Raw genomic sequence first — 25,704 nt, forward strand, 5'->3', positions numbered from 1 at the left:
TTCTGTTGTTTTGTTTAGTTTTGGATTTTTTTGAGTAACTCTATACAGCCAATGTATTTTTGTCCAGAATCATTATTTGTATCTCAGCCTTTCCACCTATAGACTACTTTTGCTGTAATAATTTAGACTGACTGTACTTTAACACATGTTAACTGGTTTAGCAGTAGATGGGTATGAAAATAAACTAATAAAAATTATTGGAAAAATGCGCTCGATTATATTTTAATCAAGCAGCAGGTAAGCAGCACTTAAACTATATCTAATTAAATTTTCTAATGTGGCATTGTTCAGCTTTATAGGCAATTAACATTTACATGATGTATGTGGTAGTTAGGGAAAGTTGGATTGGGTGTCTGTGTGTGATGAAGGTACCAGTATCAGGGCCTGAACTGGTTAAGGGTAATATTTGTATCTGCATACCAGTATTTCTCTCAAGGATAGCCTGCAGTAGTGACTTAATTTGTAAAATATAAATATTCAAACAAAAATTGTATAAATACTCTGTATTCACCTCTGTGAGCCGTTCTCTCAAACAGAATATTCTCAGGCACGGAGTACTTGAGTTAATAATTCTATTTGTATATTTAATTGTCCCAAGTATAAACAGTGATACTCTATGAAACAGAAATAGGATGAGATTTGACAGATCAAACTGTACTATTATCTGGATAACAGTACAGGAAGCCTTTTGTAGCAAGGAAAAGAGAAGGGATGGTAAATGCTCTGTGTACTCCTAGGACTGAATACCATCCAACATGCTACATAATTCCCATTGTTCCAAAGAGGCATTTTAATATTCCAGGGAAACCTAGTAGAAACCATGACTACAGGAGCACTTGGTTGAAGGCATCCTGCTACATTTTTAGCCGTTGTCTGAAACTAGATGACATGTTAGGCAAATGAAAATCATGACAAAGTTGGTATAGACATGGCACATGAGACACAACTAAATTAGATTGGGATTTACTAAATTCTGGGAAGTTTTGATGAAGTTGTAATATGTAAAAGACGTGAAGATGGATGAGTAGATAGCACTGTAAGACCTACTAGTAACATCAGAATATAGATGGTAAGGGAAGAAAGGAATACAAATAATTACCTAAACTGCAAGGCCTTGGGTTCAATCCCCAGAACTGCACACAAAAAGAAGACAGAAAATCCTAAATGGAAACAATTGAGAAAGGTTTGCAGAGAAGCTAACAAAAAATAAACAAAGAATTAATTTGGAAGCTACATTGTGTCAGTGAATTTCCTTTGGTTATTAAAATTATATGATATGTTATATCTTAATCTTTATAAGTTAGCAAAATAGCCTTTAATCCATTCATGTATTACTGCTTGCAGAATGTTATTTGTTTTACAGCAATTGATATAGTGAAAGAATCTAAGAGCATTTTCTGTATCTATGAACATGTTTAACCTGTGCTATGCCCTTTCAATACTTTGAAGACCTTTATTCATCAAATGCTTTGTAACACTTAAGTAAATGTTAATAGACATTATGTTACTTCTCTGAATATTGCAATCGTCAATTTGTCCCTGATGAATAGCAGACCATGCTGATAATGTAAAAATTCCGGTTTTTTTGCCACAGGAGTCCCCTTAAGCAGGCGCCAGGCACAAGTAGCCACAGCCCCCACCCCGCCCCGCCCCCGCCCCGCCCCCCTGGAGGGCGCAAGGGGCGTGGCCCTGGGAAGGGGTGTAGTTTGGGAGTCGCGGGGTGGGGGAGCCCGGAATTCCCTCCTCCTGAAGTCAGGCGTCCCGGGCTGGCTCCGCAGTCGTCCTTGCAGGCTGCTGCCCCGCGCCCCACGCCTCGCGCCCCCACGCCTAGGAGGTGGTCCGGGTGGACGGGGAGAGCGGGAGGGCCTCGGCGGGCGTCTGCTCCGCCCGCCGCCCCTCTCCATCCGGTCCAGAGCAGCTGCAACAGCGACCGTTGCAAGCGCGGCATGAGGGCAGGTAAGGACCCCGGGGCGGTCCCGCGTGCTGGGACTGCCAACCCAGCTCCCGGAGGCGCTAGGCCCGGAAGAACTGCTCCGGGAAGGCGACTCCACGATCGCAGCTCTCCACCGGCCTTTTCTTGCCTTACTACCATCCCTTATAATATATATATTTATATATATTACATATTACATATATACATATATTTATATATATTATAGTTATTACTATTACTTTCCAGATCTTCAAGCACATAAAATTATCTCCAAATGTATTATTGTCATCTTTTTCCAAAGGGAAAGGAAGGCAACAGTAGCTCACACTTGTAATCCTAATTCAGGAGGCAAAGATCTGAGGATCATAGTTCAAAGCCAGCCCATGCTTGAAAGCCCACGAGATTTTTTTTTCTTTTTCTTTTTTTTTTTTTTTTTTTGCAAGTCCTGGGCTTGGGCTCAGGGCCTGAGCACTGTCCCTGGATTTTCTCAAGGCTAGGGCTCTACCACTTGAGCCACAGCACCACTTCTGGCTTTTTTTTTTTTTTTGCTACATATGTGGTACTGAGGAAGCAAACCCGGGTCTTCATGCATGCTAGACAAGCACTCTACCACTAGGCCAAACTCCCGGCCCCAGATATTTTAATTGTGTGTGTGGTTTTTTTTTGTTTTGTTTTTGCCAGTCCTGGGCTTATGCTCAGGGTCTGAGCACTGTCCTTGGATTTTTCTCAAGGCTAGAGCTCTACCACTTGAGCCTCAGCACCACTTCTGGCTTTTTCTAAGTATGTGGTACTAAGGAATCAAACCTGGGTCTTCGTGCAAGCTAGGCAAGCACTCTACCACTAGGCCAAACTACCACTAGGCCCCCCATGAGATTCTTATTTCCAATTAACCACCAGATAATTGGAAGTGGGGCTGTGGCTCAAGGGTTCGAGTTTTAGCCTTGAGGTGAAGATTTCAGGGACAGCACCCAGGCCTAGAATTCAAGCACCACAACTGACACAAGAAAAAAAAAAGTAAGGATGGCAGTTGTTAGGACAATTGCAGAGATTAGGATTCTTAGGTTCAAAAAAATTAAAGAAACTTTCTTCAGTGCCTCTTCAATGATTGAATGCCTCCAGTAAGTCATTAAACCCTGAAGGGAGGAGAACATGATTTTTGCTACCTACCTACCTACCTACCTACCTAATTCTGCTTGATATTACAGTTGTACATCTTCCACTTAGAATTTGCATACTGACTGCTCAATCATTTCTACAGAATCTCTCAAAGGATCTCAAGACTTGGTCATGTTTGGATTGTGATATATCTGACAAATAGTTAACATAAAACAAATAATTGCTAATAATGTCTTCAACTGTATAACCAGTGATGGAAAATGATAACTACATTTCCAGAATTCTTTAATCTAGTTTTAAAAAGCCTACACCACAGAAAAAGAAAGCCTAATATTATCTTGAAAAAAAGCACCACCTGGTTCCATGACTTTTAGAAAAGGACACATTCTTAGAAACTTACCAAGTCAATGGTGCTGTGGCCCAAGTGGTAGAGCACTAGCTTTGAGCTGAATTACTCAGGGACAGTGCCCAGGCCACGAGTTCAAGCCCTACGACTGGCAAAACAGAAAAAGAAAAAAAAACAAAAACAAAAGAAAACTCACCATGTCCACTACCATTTTGCACAAGCACTAAAATATGAGGAAAGCCACTAGGTCAGTGCTTCTCAAACACACTGTGCATGGAACTTATTTTTCTATTAACATGAAGCCATCCTAGAAGTCATCTTTGTGAATCATTCTACAGTTAAAACTGTCACCAAATATATTTGTCACGAAGGGTACTTCACACTTAAAAGTATTTTTTTTTCAATTGTATCCTGTATGGCTTATAGCACAGACAACAAGAAACATCTGAGAAAACTACAAGCATAGCCAATTCACAAGCTCCACAGAATTATATAGTATAACAGACATGGTTATTTTTCTCTGTGTAATCTATACACATATAGACTTACTGAATTTATGATGATTTAACCTCTATTTTTTCAGACTAATGAATTTTAACCAGTATTTCATACATTTTTCCACAAAACATCCCTTAGGATGAAATCATGCATTCATGTATTGATATTTTACCTATTTATCCACAGATAAATTCACCAGAATATACCATAACCAATATGTTTTACTTGGTGAATAGGACTGTCTTTATTCAACGTACCATATAAAAGTACTATTTATTTATTATCCAAGTTATAATTATTTCCTAAATTTTGAAAATTGTCATTAATTTCTTCTCCAGAATTCCCTATTTTTTTTGTCTAATGCCTCTATCAAACCAAGTTAATTCCCTCCACTCCCCAGTTGTAAAAAGGTATAGTAAAGAGATGCCTAAATCTACACTAAAATGAGAAAAAAATTTAAAAGAAGAAGAAAACAAAGACCAACAGTCTCAATCAATATTCTCAAATATTGTGTTAAATCTCTTTATTACAGTTCAGATTGCTCATTTCATTTATTTGTACATAAGGTAGATTTTGCAGCACAGCAAACTAATAATAAGAGATAAATCTTCACAAGGACAGTTTTATGAACAGTGGCTCTTCCATGTAGATGATGAAAGAAAAGCACACAAAACTCCTAAGAGTGAGGATAGACTAGGGGGACAAGAGGAAGACTCAAGTGTACCTGTCAAGAAATTAATCATGTTTTACACTGCAGGTGAGGATTTTCTGAAGATGGCTACAGTCGTGCATTAGGTTGATTGACTTCTGGACCACAAAGTCTGAAATATCCAGATGGCAGCTCAAGGAATGGGAAAATTGTGGTGCAATAATCAATTTCCAGAAAGGAGGAAAAATAAAGGTAATTTCAAATTGTGTCATACAATTTTGTGAAAGCCTTCTCATAGGGATTGGTTTCATTTGAAAATGAAAATGATTTGTGTTGTTACTAAAATGATAATTTATGAGGAACATTTATTCATCACATATGTGTCTATAAAACACAAACCTCCTATGAAATGATGATTCCTAGCATAATTCTATTATAACTCATAGGTAAATAATTTCTAATGTGCAATAGAATGGTATTTTGATAAAGATATCCAGGTTGTGGAACTTGACCTCTGGACCTGGGTGTTGTCCATGAGCTCTTGAGCCTACCATCTATCAACCTACCATTGAGCCAAGCCCCATTTCATACTTTTCTAGAGGGTAATTGGAGCTAAGAGTCTCAGATCCTTTTGTGCCCAGGCTGGCTTTGAACCTTGATCCTCAGACTCCTGAGAAGCTAGTATTACAGGTGTGAGCCCACAGGTCCAGCTCAATAGAAAATTTAAAAGTCACATTTTGTTTTTTCAAGCCTGCTTGATTTACAGTGTTAATAACCTAAACTTCTAGTGTGTGTGCATGTGTGTGTGTGTGTGTGTGAGTGTGTGTGTTTGTAAGTGAGGGATGTTCCTTGACTTTGATCTCAGGACATGGGTCTGTCCCTGTGCTTTTTTTTTTGCTCAAGGATAGATCAAGAAGCTTGAGCCACAGCTCTACTCCCAAATTCCAATTTCTTATTTAATTCATCCTATTCTTTCTGCCTCTGCTTCCACCTCTTCCAACTTTCTTCTTCTTCCTCTCCTCCTCCTCCTGTTTCTCTTCTTTTGTTTTTTTAAAGAGTCTCTTTCTGTTATTCAGAATGGCTTCCAGTTGATTCCTGGGCTTAAAAGAACCTCCTGTCTTAATCAACTGGATATCTGGGATTCAGGTATGTGCCATCATGCCTGACAGGTGGTCCTTTAAGCTCTATTTTATTCATAGAAATTAGTGAATAAATCCAATCCTTTCAGTGGATTGCATTGAACCAGACAGATAGTATCAACAGTAATAATAAATTAATCAGGTGATTGAGTAGTTTATGGTAAGGATGGTATGTGAGGTTTTACACTGGGACTGGTCTTAATTAACAGTATATTCTTGAAACTGTCCTAAAAATTGAATAAATTGGAGATTTCCCACTTGGTAAACAAACTCTTTTGAAAACATTACTCAAGATGAACATTTATTTTAAAAGCAATGTTCACAAACAATAAACACACACACACACACATATATATATATATATTCATTGTAGCATATATTCAATATACTAAATATATAATCTATTTTGGTGTCCCATTATTTAAACATACTTAGTCAAATGTCTAAGTTTCCTATGAAGTCTGTAATATTCCTATAAGTGAGACTGCTATAATGTTTGAATATTTAAAATATCAATGTGATAGCAGATGAAAAAGACATAATGGAATTTAGCTTTTTTTCTTTAAATAAGAAGCAAAGGACCATCAGAAATAATTGTTAGATCAGATTCCACCTATTTTTCTTCATTCGTTAATGTATAGTCATTTTTTTTTCTTTCTTGATAAACCATGAGTTGGTAATAGCCAATTTATTTCATGGCACGTTTCAAATGAAGTTATATGTGGCTTATCTTGTATTTATTTTGCACTGGTGTATTGAACATGTTTTCCATGTTAAATTTGAACTGTCATTCCTACTGAATATGTACTGCTGTCTCTAATGTCTCCCATCTTAAAGCTTTCATTTTATTACCTGAATATTTTCTGAGGAGAGAAAAAAGTAAAATAAGCATGTGTGCATTAGCATGGCTTTACCTTTGAGCTGCCTTGCTGGTTTCATCACCTTTGGAAGGAACTGCATTTCACACTTAAGCTGTTCCACTGCAGAATGATAAGTGAGAACCATCCTGTCGATATTCACAGCTATACAAAAGACATCCAGGTACACCTGTCTTTTGAATCAGAACCTAGCTAGCCCCTCTCACATTTACAGAATTGCTTTGGAGAGGAGTTAAACCTGGATGACTTCCAAGCTAGTTAAAAATAATTCTGGGAGGAAAAGTGCAGTGTTGGCGCTCAGCAATAGAAACATGAGTAATGTTCAACGGCAGCAGATTCCTTTCAGACTGTAAGATGCTCATTTCAACTTCTAAATTTCTTGCAGGAGTTATCTCGTATTTACAGCTTTCTCCTGATAAACATATTGAAAATGCAGTCAAACAGCTTTTTTATCATTTCAAAACTCGAGCTCAAATTTAATCTTGCTGCCCTGATGGAGCCCAGGAAGCTGCTAGGGCACTTCCATTATATCCAGTCCTGACTACAAAACTCCTAGTCATTCTTCACAGCTGTGACAGCATGATTCATTTCGAACAATGGGATCGATCTAGAAAGAAGCCAGGGGCAATGAACTCTGGGTATCCTATAGAAGAGAATATCCTATCTAGTTGACAAATGCTTCCCTCTTCATCCTTTGCCTAGAGATAAAGTATCACACCACTGGGACGTTAGCTTCTAGAAAATATTACAGATTTTCTTGAGGCTATTAAAATTGATTACATTTAAATCTCTATAATCAGGTATATAGCTCATAATCCCTAGCCAACTAGGTTAGAATTGTCTATCATTAATGTGCATCTTATTTCAGAAAATAGATTGCTGAGCACTTAGTTTTGCATAAGTATTTCAGGTGTGGTAAAAAAGTAATGTATTACGCTCTGATTTATATAAGAACAGAAGACCTAGCCAGGCACTGTTGCCTGTAGTTGGTCAGGAAGTGAGATCTGAGGATCATGGTTTGAAACCAGACAGGACAGAAAATTCTCATGAGACTCGTATTTTCCATTCTCTAAAAAAAAAAATGAACTGGAGCTGTGGCTCACGTGGTACTGTGCTAGTCTTGAGCAAAAAAGCTCAAGGACTGAGCACATGCCCTGAGTTCAAAGCCCAAGACCAGCATTGATACAAAAAATTAAAAAAATAGGAGACTATTTTTTTTTCCTTTTTACTATTAGGGTTTGAACTCTGGGCCTGGGCACTGTCCCTGAGCTCTTCAGCTCAAGGCTAGTGCTCTACCACTTGAGCCACAGCCCACTTCTGGTTTTCTTGTGGATAATTGGAGATAAGGGTCTCATGGACTTTAGTGCCTGGGCTGGCTTTGAACAGCCATCCTCAGATCTTAGGCTCCTAAGTAGCTAGGATTACAGGTATGAATGAGCCACCAGCACCCAACAAGGAGACTCTTAAGATAATCATGATATGGTTAAAATGTTCTTAGGTTTGCTATGACTCTTGTACATTACAAGTGATATTAATAAAATTGATAAAATTTGATAAAAAGCCTGTAGATTTGAAAGAAAATTAGATATAATGATTCATAGTACAGGTTTCACAAGCCCTTCTAGGAAGAATAGGCTTGCATGTCCCTAGATAATTTAATACGATGTTCATAAAAATATCAAAATAAGACTAGAAAATGTTATCTAGAGGAAAGCCTTATTTTCCTGTAGCCAGCCACAGCCTGTAAAGCTGGCAAAAAAGGTATGAAGCCATGCCAAGGAGAAAGAAAATCTGTAGTGATGAGCAGGACCTGATCTGCTGTCTCCATTCTACTTCCTGTGCCCTCTTTTCACTTTGCTTTTCTTGACCCCTGATCACTAAAATAAGATACTAGGGTAGGGATGCAAGGTAAGATGATAAAAAGATTACAGTGGCCAGAGTCAAAACCACTAAGTGGCTTAGCTCAAAGTTAGACAGCCTTCTTAGAATCAGCAATAGATGTGGAGAAATGAATAGACCTAGAACAAATCATGTTAATGGAGGTGAGGCAAGTTCAGAGACCCAAACGACACAACTTGTATCTCACATGAGGAAGCTAGGTCTAAAGTACACTGGGACAAGACTCAAGTCATTCCCACACAGTGAGACAAAGGCAGATAGACTTAAGAACAGAACACAAAGGTACCACGGCCTATGTATCTCTGAGCACATCAAGTTTTTATCTAAGTGAGCTCCAAGAAATGGAAACTAGAGATTCTTTTCTTTGTCGCTGTTTTAAGTTTTCTCTTCTTTTTGTCATATGTTCATTTATATGTCATTGGGAGGGTAAGGAAGTGAACCAGTGCAGCAGTGGTAATCACTAAACACTACGTTGAAAATGAACTAGACAACTTGTTGGTGGGGGTGGGAGGAAAAAACTGAGAGAGAGTGAAGAAAAGGGTGAGATTGTCCAAAAGAAATGTACTCACTATCTGATTTATGTAACTATAATTTCAATTTACATCACCTTTATAATAACAGTAAAAAACAATCTGTGAGAGGAGTCTGTGCTGTGAATACAAATGCTCTACCAATATTAAATCCTTGGCTAGTTTCAAAGGATTTTCCTCTCAGGAGCCTCTGAGAGAGGACATCATGCCCCCTCTCACTTTTTCACAGCACCTGCAGATGGCACCAGATTTTTCCATGGGTAACTCCTCTAGGCTCCATCATCAAAGGCCTATGGATTTGTTTATTTTTGAACAATGATTGCTAGGCATTGAAGTGCCACCATAACATGTATATTTTTTGCTATTAAGAGGATTACCTTCTAGCAAGAAAAAAATGTGTATATAATTTTTTAAAAGACCTGCAATTCCAGACATTACAGTAAAGTAGAAACAGATAACCATGTGGAAGAGTACAACAAGGTCTACTACACTCCAAAGCGTCAAAAGACTTTCCTAAGGAAGTGGTTTATTAGGCATGCCAAGGTTATTAATCCCAGTGGAGCATGTGAGAAAACAGATTGCCACTAACAAGCATCCACGGGGTAACAAATATAGACCAGAAGTTGGTTAGTCTACCTGGGATCTACAGAAACAAATTGGGAAGAATGAGAACAAGTAAAAATACCTAGGATTACCTCTTACATGGGATCCTTTTAAAAATTGATCCTGTCTAAATTCTGGACCCATTGGCCAAGGATTATTGTTCTATGGAAAAGGAATGAACTATTGGCCTATGTCCAAATATTACATTATTTAAATATTCCTAGAGGATTTAAGTGCTGACATCTTGTAGAATACCCTAGAATGGATACTAAGACCACAAGACTATTAAGAGCTAGGCTAGTATGCTGGCTTGTACATCAGTTGTCCAACAATGAAATTCCAGAAGATAAGATTTGTGTTGATACATCTAAAACCATACTTTCACTGATCAACAACTCTGGAAAAATCTAGGGACTTTAATTTAGAGCTTAGAAATCACCTACTAGAATATTCGCAACAACTAAATGAAGCCCTCGTATATAATTAAAGGTTATTGAAGCCTGGGAAAGCAGGAAAAGTCAACTGCTAACAAATTTGCACAGTCATAAACAGAATTTCGAAAGGCGTTTGTAGACCTATAGTAACACAGAAGGGCCTTGATAATTGATAAAGCTTCAAAAGTAGAAAATTTTATACTCACACCTTGCTCATGTAATGTATTACCTCTGGGCATCTGAAGAGAACAGTTCAGTTCCCATTGCTATAAATATATATTTCTTCTTTCATGAGGTATCTTCCACCACACACACACACACACATACACACACACACACACACACACACACACACACACACACACACACACACACAGTGCCTTCATTATTTTTCTGTGTTTGTTAGTTATGATCTCTTTACTTCTCAATATACCACATTATTAATATTTTTCTACTATCTTAATCTTAGTAGTTTATTCTTTGAAAAGGATCAGGTTTTTAAATTAATGCCTAGTTGACATTTTTAACCTAAATATACTTCCCCATCATTATAAAAATTTATGAAAAAACATTAAACTATGCCAAAAATAAAATAAAACATTTTGCTTACATATACTAAAAAATACATTCAATTCTTTTTTGCTGAGTGAACAGGAAGGATCATACTTCATTTTTCTATTTTTTTTGTTTCTCTACTAGTGTTTAGCTGACTGTGTTAGTCTGGTTTAAAAGTTTTAAATAAGTTGTTTTTTTATATCTCCAATTCAGTGTCTTATACCACATGGACTGTGATGACAATCATACCAAACACATTAAATTACAACCAGGAACACTAAATCTTTGGAATCCTATACCTTGGAAGAATCTGCAATAACAGAGAGTCTCTCTGTGGATGTTGGCATAAACATAATAAAGCAAGTAATAACACAAAGCATAACATTATTATGAAAACTTCTATGTACTTGTCTAGCTTGTCTTGACTTAAGACTCCTGCACTCTCCTGTTCAACATCAATTCATAGAAAACACAAGCTTTCCTTGTGACTTTTCTCAAAATTAGTAGGTGTCAACTTTGGTAGGATTCAGCACTGCTTGATAATTAAGGACAATTGAAAGCCCATATCTAAGTCCTACCTCCAGACATCCACCATCGGCCTGAAACATTGTTTCTCTGCATGCATGTGACCCCATCCTTCAGACAACACACACGGATCATCACTTACTGCTCTTCTCTTCTGAGTGTGTCCCCAGAAGTTGTGGTTGGGCAATAATCCCCAAATCAACCCTGTTCTCAGGTGAGCTCTTCAAACTCATAAATGAACTAGTGCTATTATATTTAAAGGTTTACAGAAAAGAAATATGGCATGTTTCTTCTGACACTTGAGCAAATAACATTCCTCCTGGCATAACCACTCAAAAAATGAAAGTGGAGCTGTGACTCAAAGTGATAGAGCACTAGCATTGAGCAAAAATTCAGGAACCAGCCCCCAGGTCTTGAGTTCAAGCCCCATGACTGACAAAAACAAAAACTCTTTCCAAGGGGAAAAAGTGGGAGAAAAACATGGGAAGGGGTAACAATGTTCAAGAATGCACCTTGGGTTGGGAGTTTGGCTTACTGGTAGAGTGCTTCCCTAGCATGCACAAAGACCCGGGTTCTATCCCTCAGTACCACATAAACATAGAAAAAAACATAAATGGGGCTGAGGCTCAAGTGGTAGAGCTTTAGCCTTGAGAAAGTCCAAGGACAGTGCTCAGGCCCTGAGTTCAAGTCCCAGGACTGGCAAAAAAAAAAAGAATGTACCCACTACCTGATGAATGTAACTGTAACCCCTCTATACATTACCTCAACTATATTAAGAAAAATCATTTCCACAGGTCAAGTATTTACTATAACATTTTTATAGTATTAATTCATTTTCCTTTAGAAATAAAGAGCATACAAGGTCTTTGAAATTCTACTAATATTTACACTCCTTGGATTTCAGTTCTATTAATATTTAATAATTTTTATTTATTTATTATTTATTTATTTATTTTTGCTAGTCCTGGGCTTGAGCTCAGGGCCTGAGCACTATCCTTGGACTTTCTCAAGGCTAGAGCTCTACCACTTGAGCCTCAGCACCACTTCCAGTTTTTTTGCCACAGGAGTCCCAGTGAGCAGGCGCCCTGCGCAAGTATCTGCAGCCCCCGCCCCGCCCCGCCCCCACGCAGGGCGCAAGGGGCGTGGCCCGGGTAAGGGGCGTGGTTTGGGAGTCGCGGGGTGGGGGAGCCCGGGAATTCCCTCCTCCTGAAGTCAGGCATTCCCGGGCCTGAGTGTAAAGGTAACCCCAGTGTATATCACCTCTAAAACAATAATAAATTGGAAAAAAAAAAGTTTAAACATTTCCACCCATCCCTGCAGCCTTCATGTCCCTGTGAATAATTTTCTTTTCGGTACTGGGGTTTGAACTCAGGGCCCTGTAGGTGCTTTACCATTTGAGACACACTCTCAATCCTCTCCATGTCCCATTGACATGTGTCCATAGTATAGATAGAGCAAAGCTTGAAAGGCACAAAAATGGAGTCACAGAACTCCAGGAGACAGAAAGCCTTAGCAGGGGGGTCTATGTGCGGACAGAGAGCATACATCACCTTTCTTCTCAGCCAGGTCCCACAATTCCTGAGCAGCTGCCAAGGACAATGTCATGGGGTATTCCACAAGGACATGCTTGCCAGCACTTAGAAACTGCCTTGGAAAAACAAGAAACACAGCAAGAGAATCAGTCCTTCCAATGAGCATCACTCACGGGCTCCTCAAGGTGGAACATAGGATGCTGTGAACACAGGAGTCTATGTGTGAAAGCACCACCAGAGGGGTGGAAGAGAGTACTGGGAGAACTAGTGGAAGACTCAGCTCATATAGTTTCTGACCACTCTTTGAGAGAATGCATCTCCAGTTCTAATGCAGAGGTTCAATCAGTGTCTTTCAATTCAATTATTTTCCAGTTACTCTGGAAAAAAACATATATTCTCAGATAAGCCACTTCTTCCACAGTATGAGAAAGACAATAGAGCCCCTGGCAGTGATCTCTTTTTGAAGGAGTCTGACCAATGTCACCCAGGACATCTGAATTCTGTCCTGAAGTAGAAGGCATTTCACAAGTTCACTTTTGCCTAACATGCTCTTTGGCATTCTGTGAGCTATTCCCATTTGCAATCTTTGGTGTGCCCAAGGCTGGCTAGGGAGATCAGGATGGGGTGTGCTGGTAAACTTCTGGGGACCATACTTTGAAAGACTTCAAATCCTGTCCTCAAGGTGTGAATATGATTATCATGACAGCAGGCAGCAGGCATTTATAAATCGTAGAAAAACCAAGAAGTTGAAGGGGCCACAGAGAAAAGTTTTTGTCCCATTCGATCGCCACTGAGTGGCCTCTGGATTTCTTGTGAGAGCCCAGAATGGAAGCTGAACCTCAGAGGCAGTGGCATGTCCTGTCACCTAGGCCTAGGTCCTCCCTGGACTCCTCCCTCTGTACCAGGCCCCACCCAATGCTTACAAAGCTTAAGGTTGTGCATTTCCCAGTGGAGATGCACCACTGTGCTTTCTCTGCTCTGCATTAAGACTGTCTCCTCTCCTCAACCACACCCCTGGTCTCTTTATCCATATGACAAAATTGTTTCAATGTAGAGGAACAATGAAAGAGCCAAAGGAGTTTTTGCACATGTATAAAATTTCCTCTCCACTCAGGGCAAGAAAGTGGTTTTAGGGGATCAAACAGACTTCCTAGATAAAATGCAAGAAAACCTCTGTCAGGCTTCTCCCCACAGGCTGTAGACCCTTCCTCCAATCTCCAACAGGCCACAGGAGCTTCTCAAAAAGAAGGTTACTTGTGGTCTCAAGATCCTTGAGGAGATTCTGAGTGCCAACCAGACAAGGATAGTGGTTGTACATTCCAGACTCAGCATGCTGGCCCAGGGACAAGGAGGAAGTCACCACAATAGCACACACCATCTCAATGTGCATCAATCCCACACAAGTATGCTACCAGTTTTTTTTGTTGTTGCTGTTTTGGGGTTTTTTTTTGGCCAGTCCTGGGCTTAAGTTCAGGGCCTGAGCACTGTCCTTGGACTTTCTTAAGGCTAGAGCTCTACAAATTGAGCCTCAGCATCACTTCTGGCTTTTTTCTATGTATGTGGTACTGAGGACTCGAACTCGGGTCTTATGCATGCTAGGCAAGCACTCTACCACTAGGCTAAACTCCTGGCCTATGCTACCAGTTTTTAAAGACTCCAAAACAACCATAAACCTTCCCTTGACCTTAAACACTCACTTACAGGGTTTTAACTTGCTCAGTGCTTGTTCCATACACAAGTCAAAGACTGCCTACAACAAAGAACCCACCTGATGTAGTGCTCATGGCTGGAGCTCTCACTGCAGATGAAGGCCACGTCAACCTCTTGGCTGGAAAGAGCATCTTCCAAAGAAATCTGCTGCACTTCTCCAATGCTTCCAAGCTCCCGTCTATTTCAGAAGAGTACAGAAATGGCACTCAAAAGTAACCACCAATAAATGAGTTCTATGCTTCTCCCTTCTTCCTAAAAACACCGAGACACCAGCTTTTGCAAAGGAAGGAAATAATGTCCCTCCCATATCCAGGGAATTTCCATTGTGACTTCGGGTAAAGTCAGGGGATATGGACTCAGGAGCCAATACTACCTGTGCTGGTAAGAAGCTAAGAGAAGTCTCCGAGTTACTATTTCTCTAAAATAAAAATATCTTGTAATATCACAATAAAGGATCTTTGTGGTCATTTCCAGTTTCAGGCATTTAGCCAAACAAGACTATAAAACATAACCTAGATTCAACCTAGGAACACTCCTGGGGGGTCAGTGCTGAGTGAGTTCAAGCTCCTTTGCTATGATGCCTGTCAAGCAAAGGCCAAGGGTCTCTGCCTCCTTTGCCATAGAGACTGAGCAACACAGCTGAGTGAGAGCAGGACCAGGGCTGGTACTCAGGGCCTCTGACTCACACAGGACGTGAAAGGTCTTCAGTGATAGGAGAACCGAGTCTTTGCCATGCCCCAGTGCTGAGGCTGAAGAAGAGAGGACCTCAAGAGACATAGAAGGGTCGTGGCAAGCCAGCAGAGGCTCCAGCCAATCACGGCCAAAGCAGGAGGAGGGAATTTGGGGAAGTTGGCTCCCCAAGGGGTAATATGCTACATTTCTTGCCATGGGCCATCTGAGTATGATGTGGCCAGAATTAGTGTGTGCCCACTGTATGCTAGGCCCTATAAAATCAAGAAAATCAAACAAAATCCTCACTTTCCAGTAACACACAGGGCAGAAGGCGCACATATCCCAATAATGGAAAGCTGAGGATGGTGCTGAGAAACAGAGGTTCAAGGCTCAGTGAAGGCAAAGAAGAATGCTAGCTGAGGGTTTCAAACAGGATTCCTAGAGGGACAGCAGAAACAAAGCCAGCAAGTTGAGGAACCCTGTGGTTAGGGCAGGGTGGAAGCTGTGTGGGTATTGGTGTAAGGTATTGGTGTAAGTTGTCCCACCCCAGTGTGTCTGGGGGAAGATAAATTTCACTTTACCCTTAAGCTCAAGTAGTAGATTCCATCCTAGCTAGCTTGAGAGAGGCATACACAGGGCATTCCTCTGTGTGAAAGTCTAAAAATTGTGAAGAAGCTTGGCTAAAAGCAATTCTAGAACTAACAGTTCCCAGGGGTCTCCCTGGGGTTTGAAAGTTCACATTCAATGCTTACATAGGGGCCAAACATTGCAAGAAAGCGACCTAAAAAATTACAATATGAAGCATCTTCAGTATGAACAATTTCAATAGTCTCTATATATAGCTTAGTGTCTTCATCTAGCTGACAATTAGTGCTGATAAATGATATTGCACAGAATCAGCTCAGCGTGCTGTATGGTGAGTCATGTGTGTTTGTGTGTGTGCGAGCAGAGCTGAGGAAAGGAAGAAAGAGTGATAGCTTAGTTTAATGAGTTTTATCTTTAAAGAAAAGTGGGTTTTAAAGTATCAGGGAAAGTGTCAAGTATCAAGAGTACAAAATATCAAGAGAACACAGTGTTTAGAAGACTTACTTTGGAATCAGTCTTATAAACTTAGGTTTTACAGTTCTGCAATCTCTAGAAAACGACTTACACTCCCCATAGCTCGGCATCCTTCTCTTTGAACTAATAGAGGTGACTATGGAACTCATAGTGGCATGTGAATTCTAGGGCCACCATAAGGATACCTTCTCTGATAACAGATGCAACAATGAACCCCCACACTTTCAAGCCTTTTCCAGGCCAAACTCAACCTTGTTTTTGCTGTGTCCCATCTGCAGCTGACACACTTGGTGCTGTTCTTCCCTGTTCTGCTCTCTGGTCCCCATTTGTTGTACACCCCTGCTCAAGGACCCCTCCATTCCAGTTTCAAGACCTGCCCAAATGTGAAGACTGTGTGTGGTTTTCTCCCTGGGCCTAGAAGATGTCAATGTGTTGTTGCCTTATCTTACACCATGCGTTCTGCAAATTATGGGGCATCAAGGTAATCCAAGCCACCTGGACACGAAGCCAATCAAGTTCAGGTACGCTGAGGAACCTCCTGGATTCTGCAGGTCCCTTATCCTCACAGAGCCGGCTCTGCCAACACCAACCACCACCACGCCGAACTTCCTCATAGGCTGAAATGCAATGGACCAGTTTAGGTTTGTGACCAGTTATTTAGCAGGGGATAGCAAGGATCAAAGGACGGTCAAGGGTTCTGATAAGCAGGAAGAAGTGCAATCCGACAACAGAGGAAGCTGCCGTATCAAGATTGGACTAAGACTCTCCTGGGCTCACAAGAAAATCAGCTCTGTCCAACACATTCTAAAGAGGCTTTTCCAATGTCTTTGTGTATTGGCAAGTCACCCACCTCCAATTGGCTTTCCTTGCCTACTGTCACCTTGCCAATGATGAAGGAGTCCTCTGCTGTAAGTTCCAATGACCAGCTTGGGCTGCAGCCACAGTCTGCTGGTTTCCGAGGACACGAGGCAATGATTCGGCCATCACAGTGTAAGATGCTGCCAGACAATGGCGTGTGGAAAGCAGGACTCGAGTGGTGCAGGTCATTACCACAGCTTTCCACATGTTAGCCACCACTATGGCCACTCTACTATGACAGCTTAAATACCCCATAAGTGCCCTGCTGGAGGCTGAATGGAAAGACATATCAAGTCCATATTTCAACTTAAGAAATCACTCCATGGAGCCTATATTGCTAAGAATTACTTCCGTGTACCAGTTAATCCCAGGGGTTCTTTAGGAATGTCACCTCAGACTTGTACCTTCCCTTCAGCTCTGTGATATTACCATCCATAACCCCCGATTCTGGCCATCTTCCTTTGCCCACTGCTCTAGCCTTAGCTCGGATTTCTTCCAGGTCTTCAGGAATATTCTGGGCATTTTCCTCTGCCTGTCTTATATTCTTTCAATGTTATACATCTTTTTCAAAGTGCTGAGACATTTTTTTCTATGTGTGCCAGAACTGGGGCCTGCTGCAGATAGGTCTTTATGCTCTCCCTCCCTTGGCTTTATCACTTAAGGCTGGTACTCTACTATTTGAGCCAAATCTCTTATGCCTAGCTTTTTGCTGCTAAATTGAAGCATCTCTCAGCTTTCTCTGTCCAGGTAAGCTTAAAACCAGGATCCTCAGTTCTCAGCCTCCTGAATAGGTGGTGTAAACGATGAGTACCCATCTCTGAGACAAGTTTTGTGATCTAGAATAAGGTTTGTTCTGGTGCTATAACCTGGATCTGAAATCTCTCCCTACAGCCCAGGTGTTCTGCAACAACAGCTCAGCAATCCTAGAAGGTGGGGGAACTTGATGAAGCAGGCCCTAATGGGAGGTCACCTGGACCTGCCTTCAGAACTATAGGACCCTGGCCTCTCCCCTCTGCCCAGGAGTAAAGGGCTTTCTTCTGAGACAGGTGTGCTATAATGCTGGGTCACCTTGCTACAGGCCCAAAGGCAATCAGGCCAAATGATCATTGACTGGATCCTTCCATTTCTGAGGCAAAACAGATTTTTTTTTGGTATGAACTGATTATCTCTGGCATTTGTTTCAGTAATCCAATGTAAATAACCTATTTGGAATGTTTGGAGCATATTGGAGAAATTGCTTTGAAAAGAAATAAATAGGTGTGATTTTGAGACAAGCAGAAAAGGAATATATCTAATGGGTTACAACGGAATTCAAGAGTGTATGTTCCACCAACTTGGAGAAAGGGATCTTTAGGAGATGAAAGGTGGGGGGTGGAGGGGGTTAGACCTGTCACTGTAGAAGAACTTTAAACTGGCACAATGAAGTGAAGTGAGGGCACCAGAGGTGGCCATGGAAGAGATATTAGAGCCACAGCCCCTTGCTCTCTTTGCTTCCTGGCTGCCATGAGATAGAGATCTTTTACTCCACGGGCCGCTGCCGTGATATACTAGGATACTACAAACCCGAAACAAGAAGGACCAGTGACCTCTGAAACAATGAGCCAAATTAAACCTTTTCCTTTGTAAACGTGAGAACCTCAGATATTTTATCACAGTAACAGAAATCTGGTGAACGTAGAAAAAAGGCAACAGGAGAGCAAGTTAGAAATAACCATCACAATATAAATCACAACTACCTGTTGGCTCCAGCAAATTGTACACTGAGAATGAATCCTACAGAGCTAACTGGTGAAATGAATTTGGCTTACATCACCCTTGTTTATAAGAAGCCAAGGATAAAAATAACCTGCTAATAGCAAAGTGGTTCTGTAAGTAATAGCTGTGTTTATAAAATTGAATATGATACAACTACACAAAAAAAGAATACCATGGTTATACATTGGAGGTAAATGCTCTCCAAGATATATATTAGAAACACAAAGATATAGAACAGTGTAATTTCTGTGCTACTTTATATATTGCTAGGCAGCTGGTAGCTCACAACTGTAAACTTCGGTGCTCAAGAGGCTGAGATCTGAGGATCAATGTTCAAAGCCAGCCTGGGCAGGAAAATCTGTGAAACTCTCTCCTTCAATTAACGCCACTCCCCAAAACAACAACAACAACAACAAACCAGTGGATACAGAACTGTGGCTCAAGCTATAGAGTGCTAGCTTGTGCCCAAAAGTTCAAGGATACTGATAAGGCCATGAGTTCAAGCCCCAACACTGGGACAGACAGACAGACAGACAGACAGACAGACACACACACACACACACACACACACACACACACACGCACGCACACACATAGACAGATGAAGGGAGGAGTACTTGTATACAATTATAGACTTTTTTAAAGGATGGCCAAAAAGAAACTAGTACCACTGGTACAACATGCATTGAGATCATGAGATATTGGGTAACTGAAAACGAGGTAGGAGAAAGAAGCTCATCCCCTAGTCTTTCCATGCCTTTTATCTTTGAAAAATGTATGAAAGTCATTTCCTTCTGCCACATCCAATTCCAAGAGATATTGCAGACACCTTCATGCTGTCTCACCACCACTGAATCTTCATGCCCCGCTGAATTCCAGGCCTTCCCCTACCTAAACGACAGTCTTCTCAACTTCTGGGCAAAGGTTCATGGCCACAGGAGTTCTACTAGCCTGAAATGCTTGTCATCCAGTCATTCCTTAGGCAATCATTCTCTAAGAGCAAAAGGCTGAGTGTGTTTGAGGATCCTCTGCCCTTTCCCCTCCACTCAGCATCTGAATCTTCACAATTTCTGCCATGTGATTTCCTTCCTCTAAAGTTTAACTGAACATGCCAGTCCTGGACTGGATTAGTGCGTTGTTGAACAATCTGGGAGTTACTCTGCCCTTTAGTCAACCAACATTGAGGGCCAAGTATCTATGAGGCATCAAGTTAGAAGCCATGAGAACACATGGAGAGAAGTTGAGGAGAGGTTTAAAAAAAAAAACCAACAGAACAACGATGGAAGAGACTAGAGGGGTGCTGTCCCCTCCAGATAGAGGGCCCTGAGCAAACCCTTCACCTAGCAGAAATGGAAGAACTGGGTGGACAGGATTAGCTGGATCTGGACATAAACTAATACATTCATCCCTGCCTGCATCTTAGCACGCCAGTCCTTAAAGCAATTTGTGTAACAATCACTTTCTTCATCCACAAAACACAGATGACAACAGCATCTTGTGAATGGGAGGAAATTCAAGCACAACCTGGTGGGCTGAATAGTACTTAACTGTATGTTACACTTAGAACTAGAGCACCGAATGGGAAAATGGGAAGGAAAATGACATAGAAATGTTAAGAAAACTGAATAATACCAATTAAGGGCACACGGCACAGTGGATGCCAATTGTAAGGAGCAGGGAGAAACTGTGACTACAATCTGGTGATATGGTGATATTACAGGATTACATCCATGGGTTGTACCCACAGAAGAAACTAGTTTTATTTTATGTCACATTAAAAGTTATTGGCAAAAAATACACATTTTAGAAAAAATACCATAATACAAGGGAAAATATTTAAGACATGAGAACAATTGTTTATAAAGGTGAGAACAGGATGGAGAAAAAGAAGAACAAAAATAAACACAAATGAGAGACTTTCCATGCACAACAGGGACAATGTGGGATACAGGTAGAAGGAGGGCACCTCTGTGCTGGGAGGAGAGGGCAGAGGAGGGAGAGATTGGTACAGGAGATTAAGTAAGGAATGAAGTGATAAAGTGAGGAGGAGGTAGAATTAAACATCAGAAGTAAACAAGACTTGAGATGTAACTATGACTGCAATTACCAGCAGTGTTCCAAGAACAGAAGTTCTATATCTGTAATGGTTTTTACAATAAAGATAAAAGCCTAGAGACACAGTGTGGAGGGACACAAACTTTCATTAGTGGTAAACTCAGGGAAACAGTAGGAATTTCAGTAAGCCTCTGATGTAGTGAGGTCCCTGAAAAGCCCACTTGGGACTGGTGACACAGTGAGACCAGGTTATGGTGTCATGAGATCAGGGACCCTATGGAAATATTGGGTGTGGATAAGCAACCAGCTGCTGACTCTTGGTGTAAAGATCTGCTCCAACAGAATCCCTTAGCACTTCTTTAAACAGAATGAAAACTGTGGAATAGATGAGTGCACAGGTCATGGGGAGGACAAGAAGTTCTTGGGGAAATAGAGACTTAAGTAAAGGGAGCCCAAAAAAGAGCTAAAGTAAAGGGAGTGTAAGAGAGAGCTAAAGGAAGGGAGCAGGACACAGACCTAGCCCTGATGCACAAAGTGTCAGTAGTTCTTCAAGCATGTGATGATAGTTGTTCAGTGACAGCATTCCATCAGTAAAATAAAGAGCTGAGAAAGCCAAGGCAAAAAGAAGGAAGGCTCACAACAGTGGAGGTTCCACTCTATGGCTGGTTGCTCCTTGTTACCTGAGCCACCCTTAGCTCCTGAGTGTTTTTTTAGGATTAGAAAAGGTGGCTAACTCCACCTTAAGCTGAATGAACACAGATAAGAACCCAGAGGGGCCTCACTCTTCTTCTACCCTTCTGTATGTACCAGTAGATGACAAGACAGATGTTTTCATAGAAAGCTCTGCAGGAGAGAAGAAGTAAGAGGCGCTGAGAACACAGCATGCATACTATGGTAGTGGTAAAGGGCTCACCTGAACATCCATCTTGATCTCTTCCTTCAGGGCCTGTGAAGACAAAAGCAGTTATTCAGGCCCTGCTGACATTGCTCCAAACCCCATAATAAGTTTCTCCTAATATTTTCTACTTTCTCCTCCAGTACTTTCTCTCCTGTTCAGTCCCATCTTCTTTAAATGTCTTTGCCACCTCAGCCCCTCCAGGCTGGTGCCAGGGTGGCATCTTCTACTCTGAGGCTGATGGCAGTCAACTACTCTGGGACATCACATCAGCTACATCTCCTCCAAAGAAAGATTCTCAAATCCTGAGGTCCATCTTTCTCTAGGATGGCAGCTAGAAAAACGAAGCCTCCATGCAAATGAAATGTTCTCACAGTTGATGCTTGAAGATGTCAGAGTCTCACCTTATTTCCTTGGAGACAAGGCAATAAGAAACAGTTATCTTGTTTTTCCTTTGCCTCGCTGAGTATAACATGTTAAAAGAACAATGCCGGATTACTGCGGACCCTTCACATGAAGGAGGAAGGAGCAAACAAATAAGTGAGCAGAGGTCAGAGAAATCCATAGACAAAAGGGGAGAGAAGACACAGAAGACAGAAGGAACAGAAGTAAATAGCCCATAATGGCACAGTAGTAGTACCAAACTTTAGTGCACTTGTGGGCCAGCTGAATTAAAATGTAGTCCCTAGTTCAGAAGGCCTTGAGTAGAGTTGAAGCTAATAATTTCCATGTTCTCAGTCATTCAAATGGTCATTACACAGGTCAGAAGTCCTCCTTGGGGAAACACCACAATTGTGGAAAAATTAGTTTTATATACATTGTTCAGGGCTGCTATGCCAAAAGAGGATAAGAAGGAAGGGAAGAGGCCTCTGGCCTCTGAAAAGAGAAGAGAAAAGCAGCCCCAACTTGCATTCCAACTGTGATTCCTTTTAGTTATATAGCAAGGATGCTAATCATGAACAGCAGTGAAATATTTAACCCCATTTAGTAACAAACCTTCACTCTGGGGAATGCTAGTGAGGTGCTGAGAAGACCCAGCCATCCCTTCCCTTTCCTTTGTTCCTTCTGCTTTCAGAGTGGGTCTCTTGTGCAGGTGGGCACACCAGCTGTACAGACACCTTTCACTGCCTGGGACCTTTCCTCACTTATGGTAAATTATACTACGTGTTTTAATAGGTGCTAGAACTCCTAAGTCCTATTCCTACAACAAGACTATTTAGGTTGTTCTTTATGTTATGGACTTATTATTTAAGTGAGTAAACATGGAAACACTAAGTTGTCTTAAGAACTGAAACTTTTGGTGCACGTCTGAAGGACTTTCTTTCCTAGAGAATTTTCTGACTATAGGTCAATGTTAGGTTGCTTGTCTAACACTCATAAAGCTCTATGTTTGATCAAATTAATAAGCTGTGACTGTGAGTTTATTGAATTTATAAATTAAATGTGAGCAAATGAATAAGCCTTTCCATCTACAGAATGGAATTCCTGTCTAGGAGAAGGGATATGGAGAACTCTTGAATAGGTTCCTGAATTACTATAAGGTTAAAATGATAGCCAAGGTTGCAGTCATTCAGTAGAAATAGTAAGTGAAAGGTCTCCACATTTGCAAACAACAACCTGTTTCAAGAAGTGAAAGTAGGCTTCTCCTCCTTCTGTAACAACTGTATCAGCCTTGAAGTGTGAGTCTTTTATTTGCCCAGGGACTTTGTCAACCTATGACTACAGAGATAAAGTAGTTCCCCTAACTTAAAGGCCAGAGATGAAGGCCTGGTTGAATACTCACTGGCTTTGGGAACCAGGCTCAGGTATGTGGTCTTTGGGTATCTCACAAGGAGAACAAAACATATATGAGTTTCCATCACTCCTCTTACCTTACTTCCTGAACCTAGAAATAAGAGATTGGACACAAGTACATAGATAAGCTTCCACCATTCCTCAAGCTTTGTTCAGTGCTGATATCCCTACTCTCTTGTTCTCTTTTAGCTTAATTTTCTTGGGTGTTTTAGTGGCTTAGTCAGCTGAAAGTTCTTCTGTTTCAGTTACAGAGAGGGTTCAGGCAGACAAAGTAAACTAGGTTCAGTTATGAAATAGGAAGCTGAAGTCATCCAGGCCCCAGGCACAAAATTGAAAAATGGATGGAACCACTTCCTGGCTTTGCATTTTCCCTCCACCAAAAGCCACTCCTTCCTCAACTTCCTTTCTCAGCCCCTCCTACCTGCTCCACATCCTCAGTTTCCTCCTTAGCCTCACCACAAAAGTTTCTACCTTTTATTGAAAGGAATCTTGATGCAATAAAAAGGAAATAAGATAATTATTCTTACTAGGGAATTATTCTTACCAGGGAATACATTTCTAATATTTTTAAACTTGAAGCATCTGTCCATATTTGAGAAGAGCTGCTTATTAAGCAAAACTATTGGGGAAAAACAAAAAAACAGACATCTGAGGCCAGGACTTTGGACTAGTGGTAGAGTGCTTGCCTAGCATGCACAAAGACCCAGGTTTGATTCCTTGGTACCACATACACAGAAAAAGCCAGAAATGGCACTAATAGAGTGCTAGCCTTGAGAAAGCCCAAGGACAGTGCTCAGGCTCTGAGTTCAGTCCCCAGGACTGAAAAACAAAACAAAACAAAACAAAAAACCAGACAGCTGGATTTCAAAACTGGGCTGTTCCTCGGTGTGGACTACCCTCCTATTCCAGGTGACTGCTGTAACTCTAGCTCATCCCAGTCAGGGGCTACAGGCACTACCAGACCACCAGTGGGGCCCAAAGGAATGCAAATAGTCTGCATAAGGCAGGGGCGCGTGGCTCCTACCTGCCGGCGAGCCTGGCTACTCAAGAGCTGAGAGCTGCAGATCACCTCGTGAAGCCAGCACGAGCAGTAAAAAGTCTGGGAGGCTGATCTCCAACCAGAGGGGGAGAGGCATAACCGGAGCTGTAACTCAAATGGTAGTTTGAGCAAAAACAACAACAACAACAAAAGCACAACTCAGACGGCATCCAGACCCCGTAGCTCAAGCCAGACCACCTGCACAAATTGGAATTTTAAAAAGGCGGGGAGGCGGACAGATACTTGAGCGCTCCTCCCCCCCCCCGCCCCCCGTTTTGGGAAGTGGCCTGTGGCGGGACACGGGCGGCAAGGTCAAGGCTGGGCTAGTGGGAAGGCTGCCTGGGGACCGATCCCCGGGAGAATCGGGTCTGCACCCTCCCCGAGTGCCCCTCGGTGCAGGCACGCTCAGAGCCTGCCCAACCCCAGCGCGTTCCCCAGAACCCGCAGCAAGCGGGGCGCCCGACCCCCCTCCCGCCGGAGCCTGTGTGCTTCTCCTGAGGGTCAGGGATCCCTGCGAGCTTACCGCGCCCCCGCCTGCCTGCACAATCCCGGCCCGACCCGGCGCGCGTGCACGGTCCGCAGGGAGTCTGCTGAATGCCCAGCGCCCCCTCTCCCGAAGCCCCAGGCTTGGCCTCGTCACAGCAACCTGGGTTCTGCGACGGGCGGTAGCTGAGTGCCTACTGGCTGCAGAATTTCATTGGGCGGAGACACCTAGGAAAGGGGAGGATTGTGTCTGGCTTTCTTTCCCTTCCCTTCCCTTTCTTTCTTCCTTTCCTTTCCTTTCCTTTCCTTTCCTTTCCTTTCCTTTCCTTTCCTTTCCTTTCCTCCCTCCCTCCCTCCCTCCCTCCCTCCCTCCCTCCCTTCCTCCCTCCCTCCCTCTGTCTCTGTCTGTCTGTCTGTCTGTCTGTCTGTCTGTCTGTCTGTCTGTCTGTCTCTCTCTCTCTCTCTCTCTCTCTCTCTCTCTCTCTCTTTCTCTCTCTTTTCTTTCTGTTGTTGTCTTGGCTCCAAGAAGGATCTCTCTAGTGGCTCAAAGGGGTGGAGTGCTTGCTTGAAGAAAAAACTCAAGGACAATGCCGTAGGCCCTGAGTTCAAACCCCAGAACTGACCAAACATAGATAGATAGATAGATAGATAGATAGATAGATAGATAGATAGATAGATAGATACATAGATACATAGATAGATACATAGATACATAGATACATAGATAGATAGATAGATAGGATCCCT

The 25,704-nt window shown here is 41.7% G+C and overlaps 1 protein-coding gene across 1 annotated transcript; it reads right to left on the reverse strand.

Annotated features, from left to right (window-relative positions):
• Window positions 1-1,827: 1,827 nt before the first annotated feature.
• On the reverse strand, window positions 1,828-25,294 carry LOC150039122 (biliverdin reductase A-like). Its single transcript, XM_090328012.1, has 6 exons — window positions 24,998-25,294; window positions 21,660-21,692; window positions 16,574-16,695; window positions 14,406-14,525; window positions 12,651-12,753; window positions 1,828-2,013 (listed from the first exon to the last, which is right to left on the reverse strand). Exons 2-6 carry the CDS (start codon window positions 21,669-21,671, stop codon window positions 1,828-1,830), a joined length of 543 nt encoding a protein of 180 aa, XP_090184138.1. The 5' UTR covers window positions 21,672-21,692; window positions 24,998-25,294.
• Between the last annotated feature and the right edge of the window lie 410 nt (window positions 25,295-25,704).

Source organism: Megascapheus bottae, unplaced genomic scaffold, assembly GCF_031878675.1.
Source record: "Megascapheus bottae isolate mThoBot1 unplaced genomic scaffold, mThoBot2.hap1 HAP1_SCAFFOLD_76, whole genome shotgun sequence".
Taxonomy (NCBI): domain Eukaryota; kingdom Metazoa; phylum Chordata; class Mammalia; order Rodentia; family Geomyidae; genus Megascapheus; species Megascapheus bottae.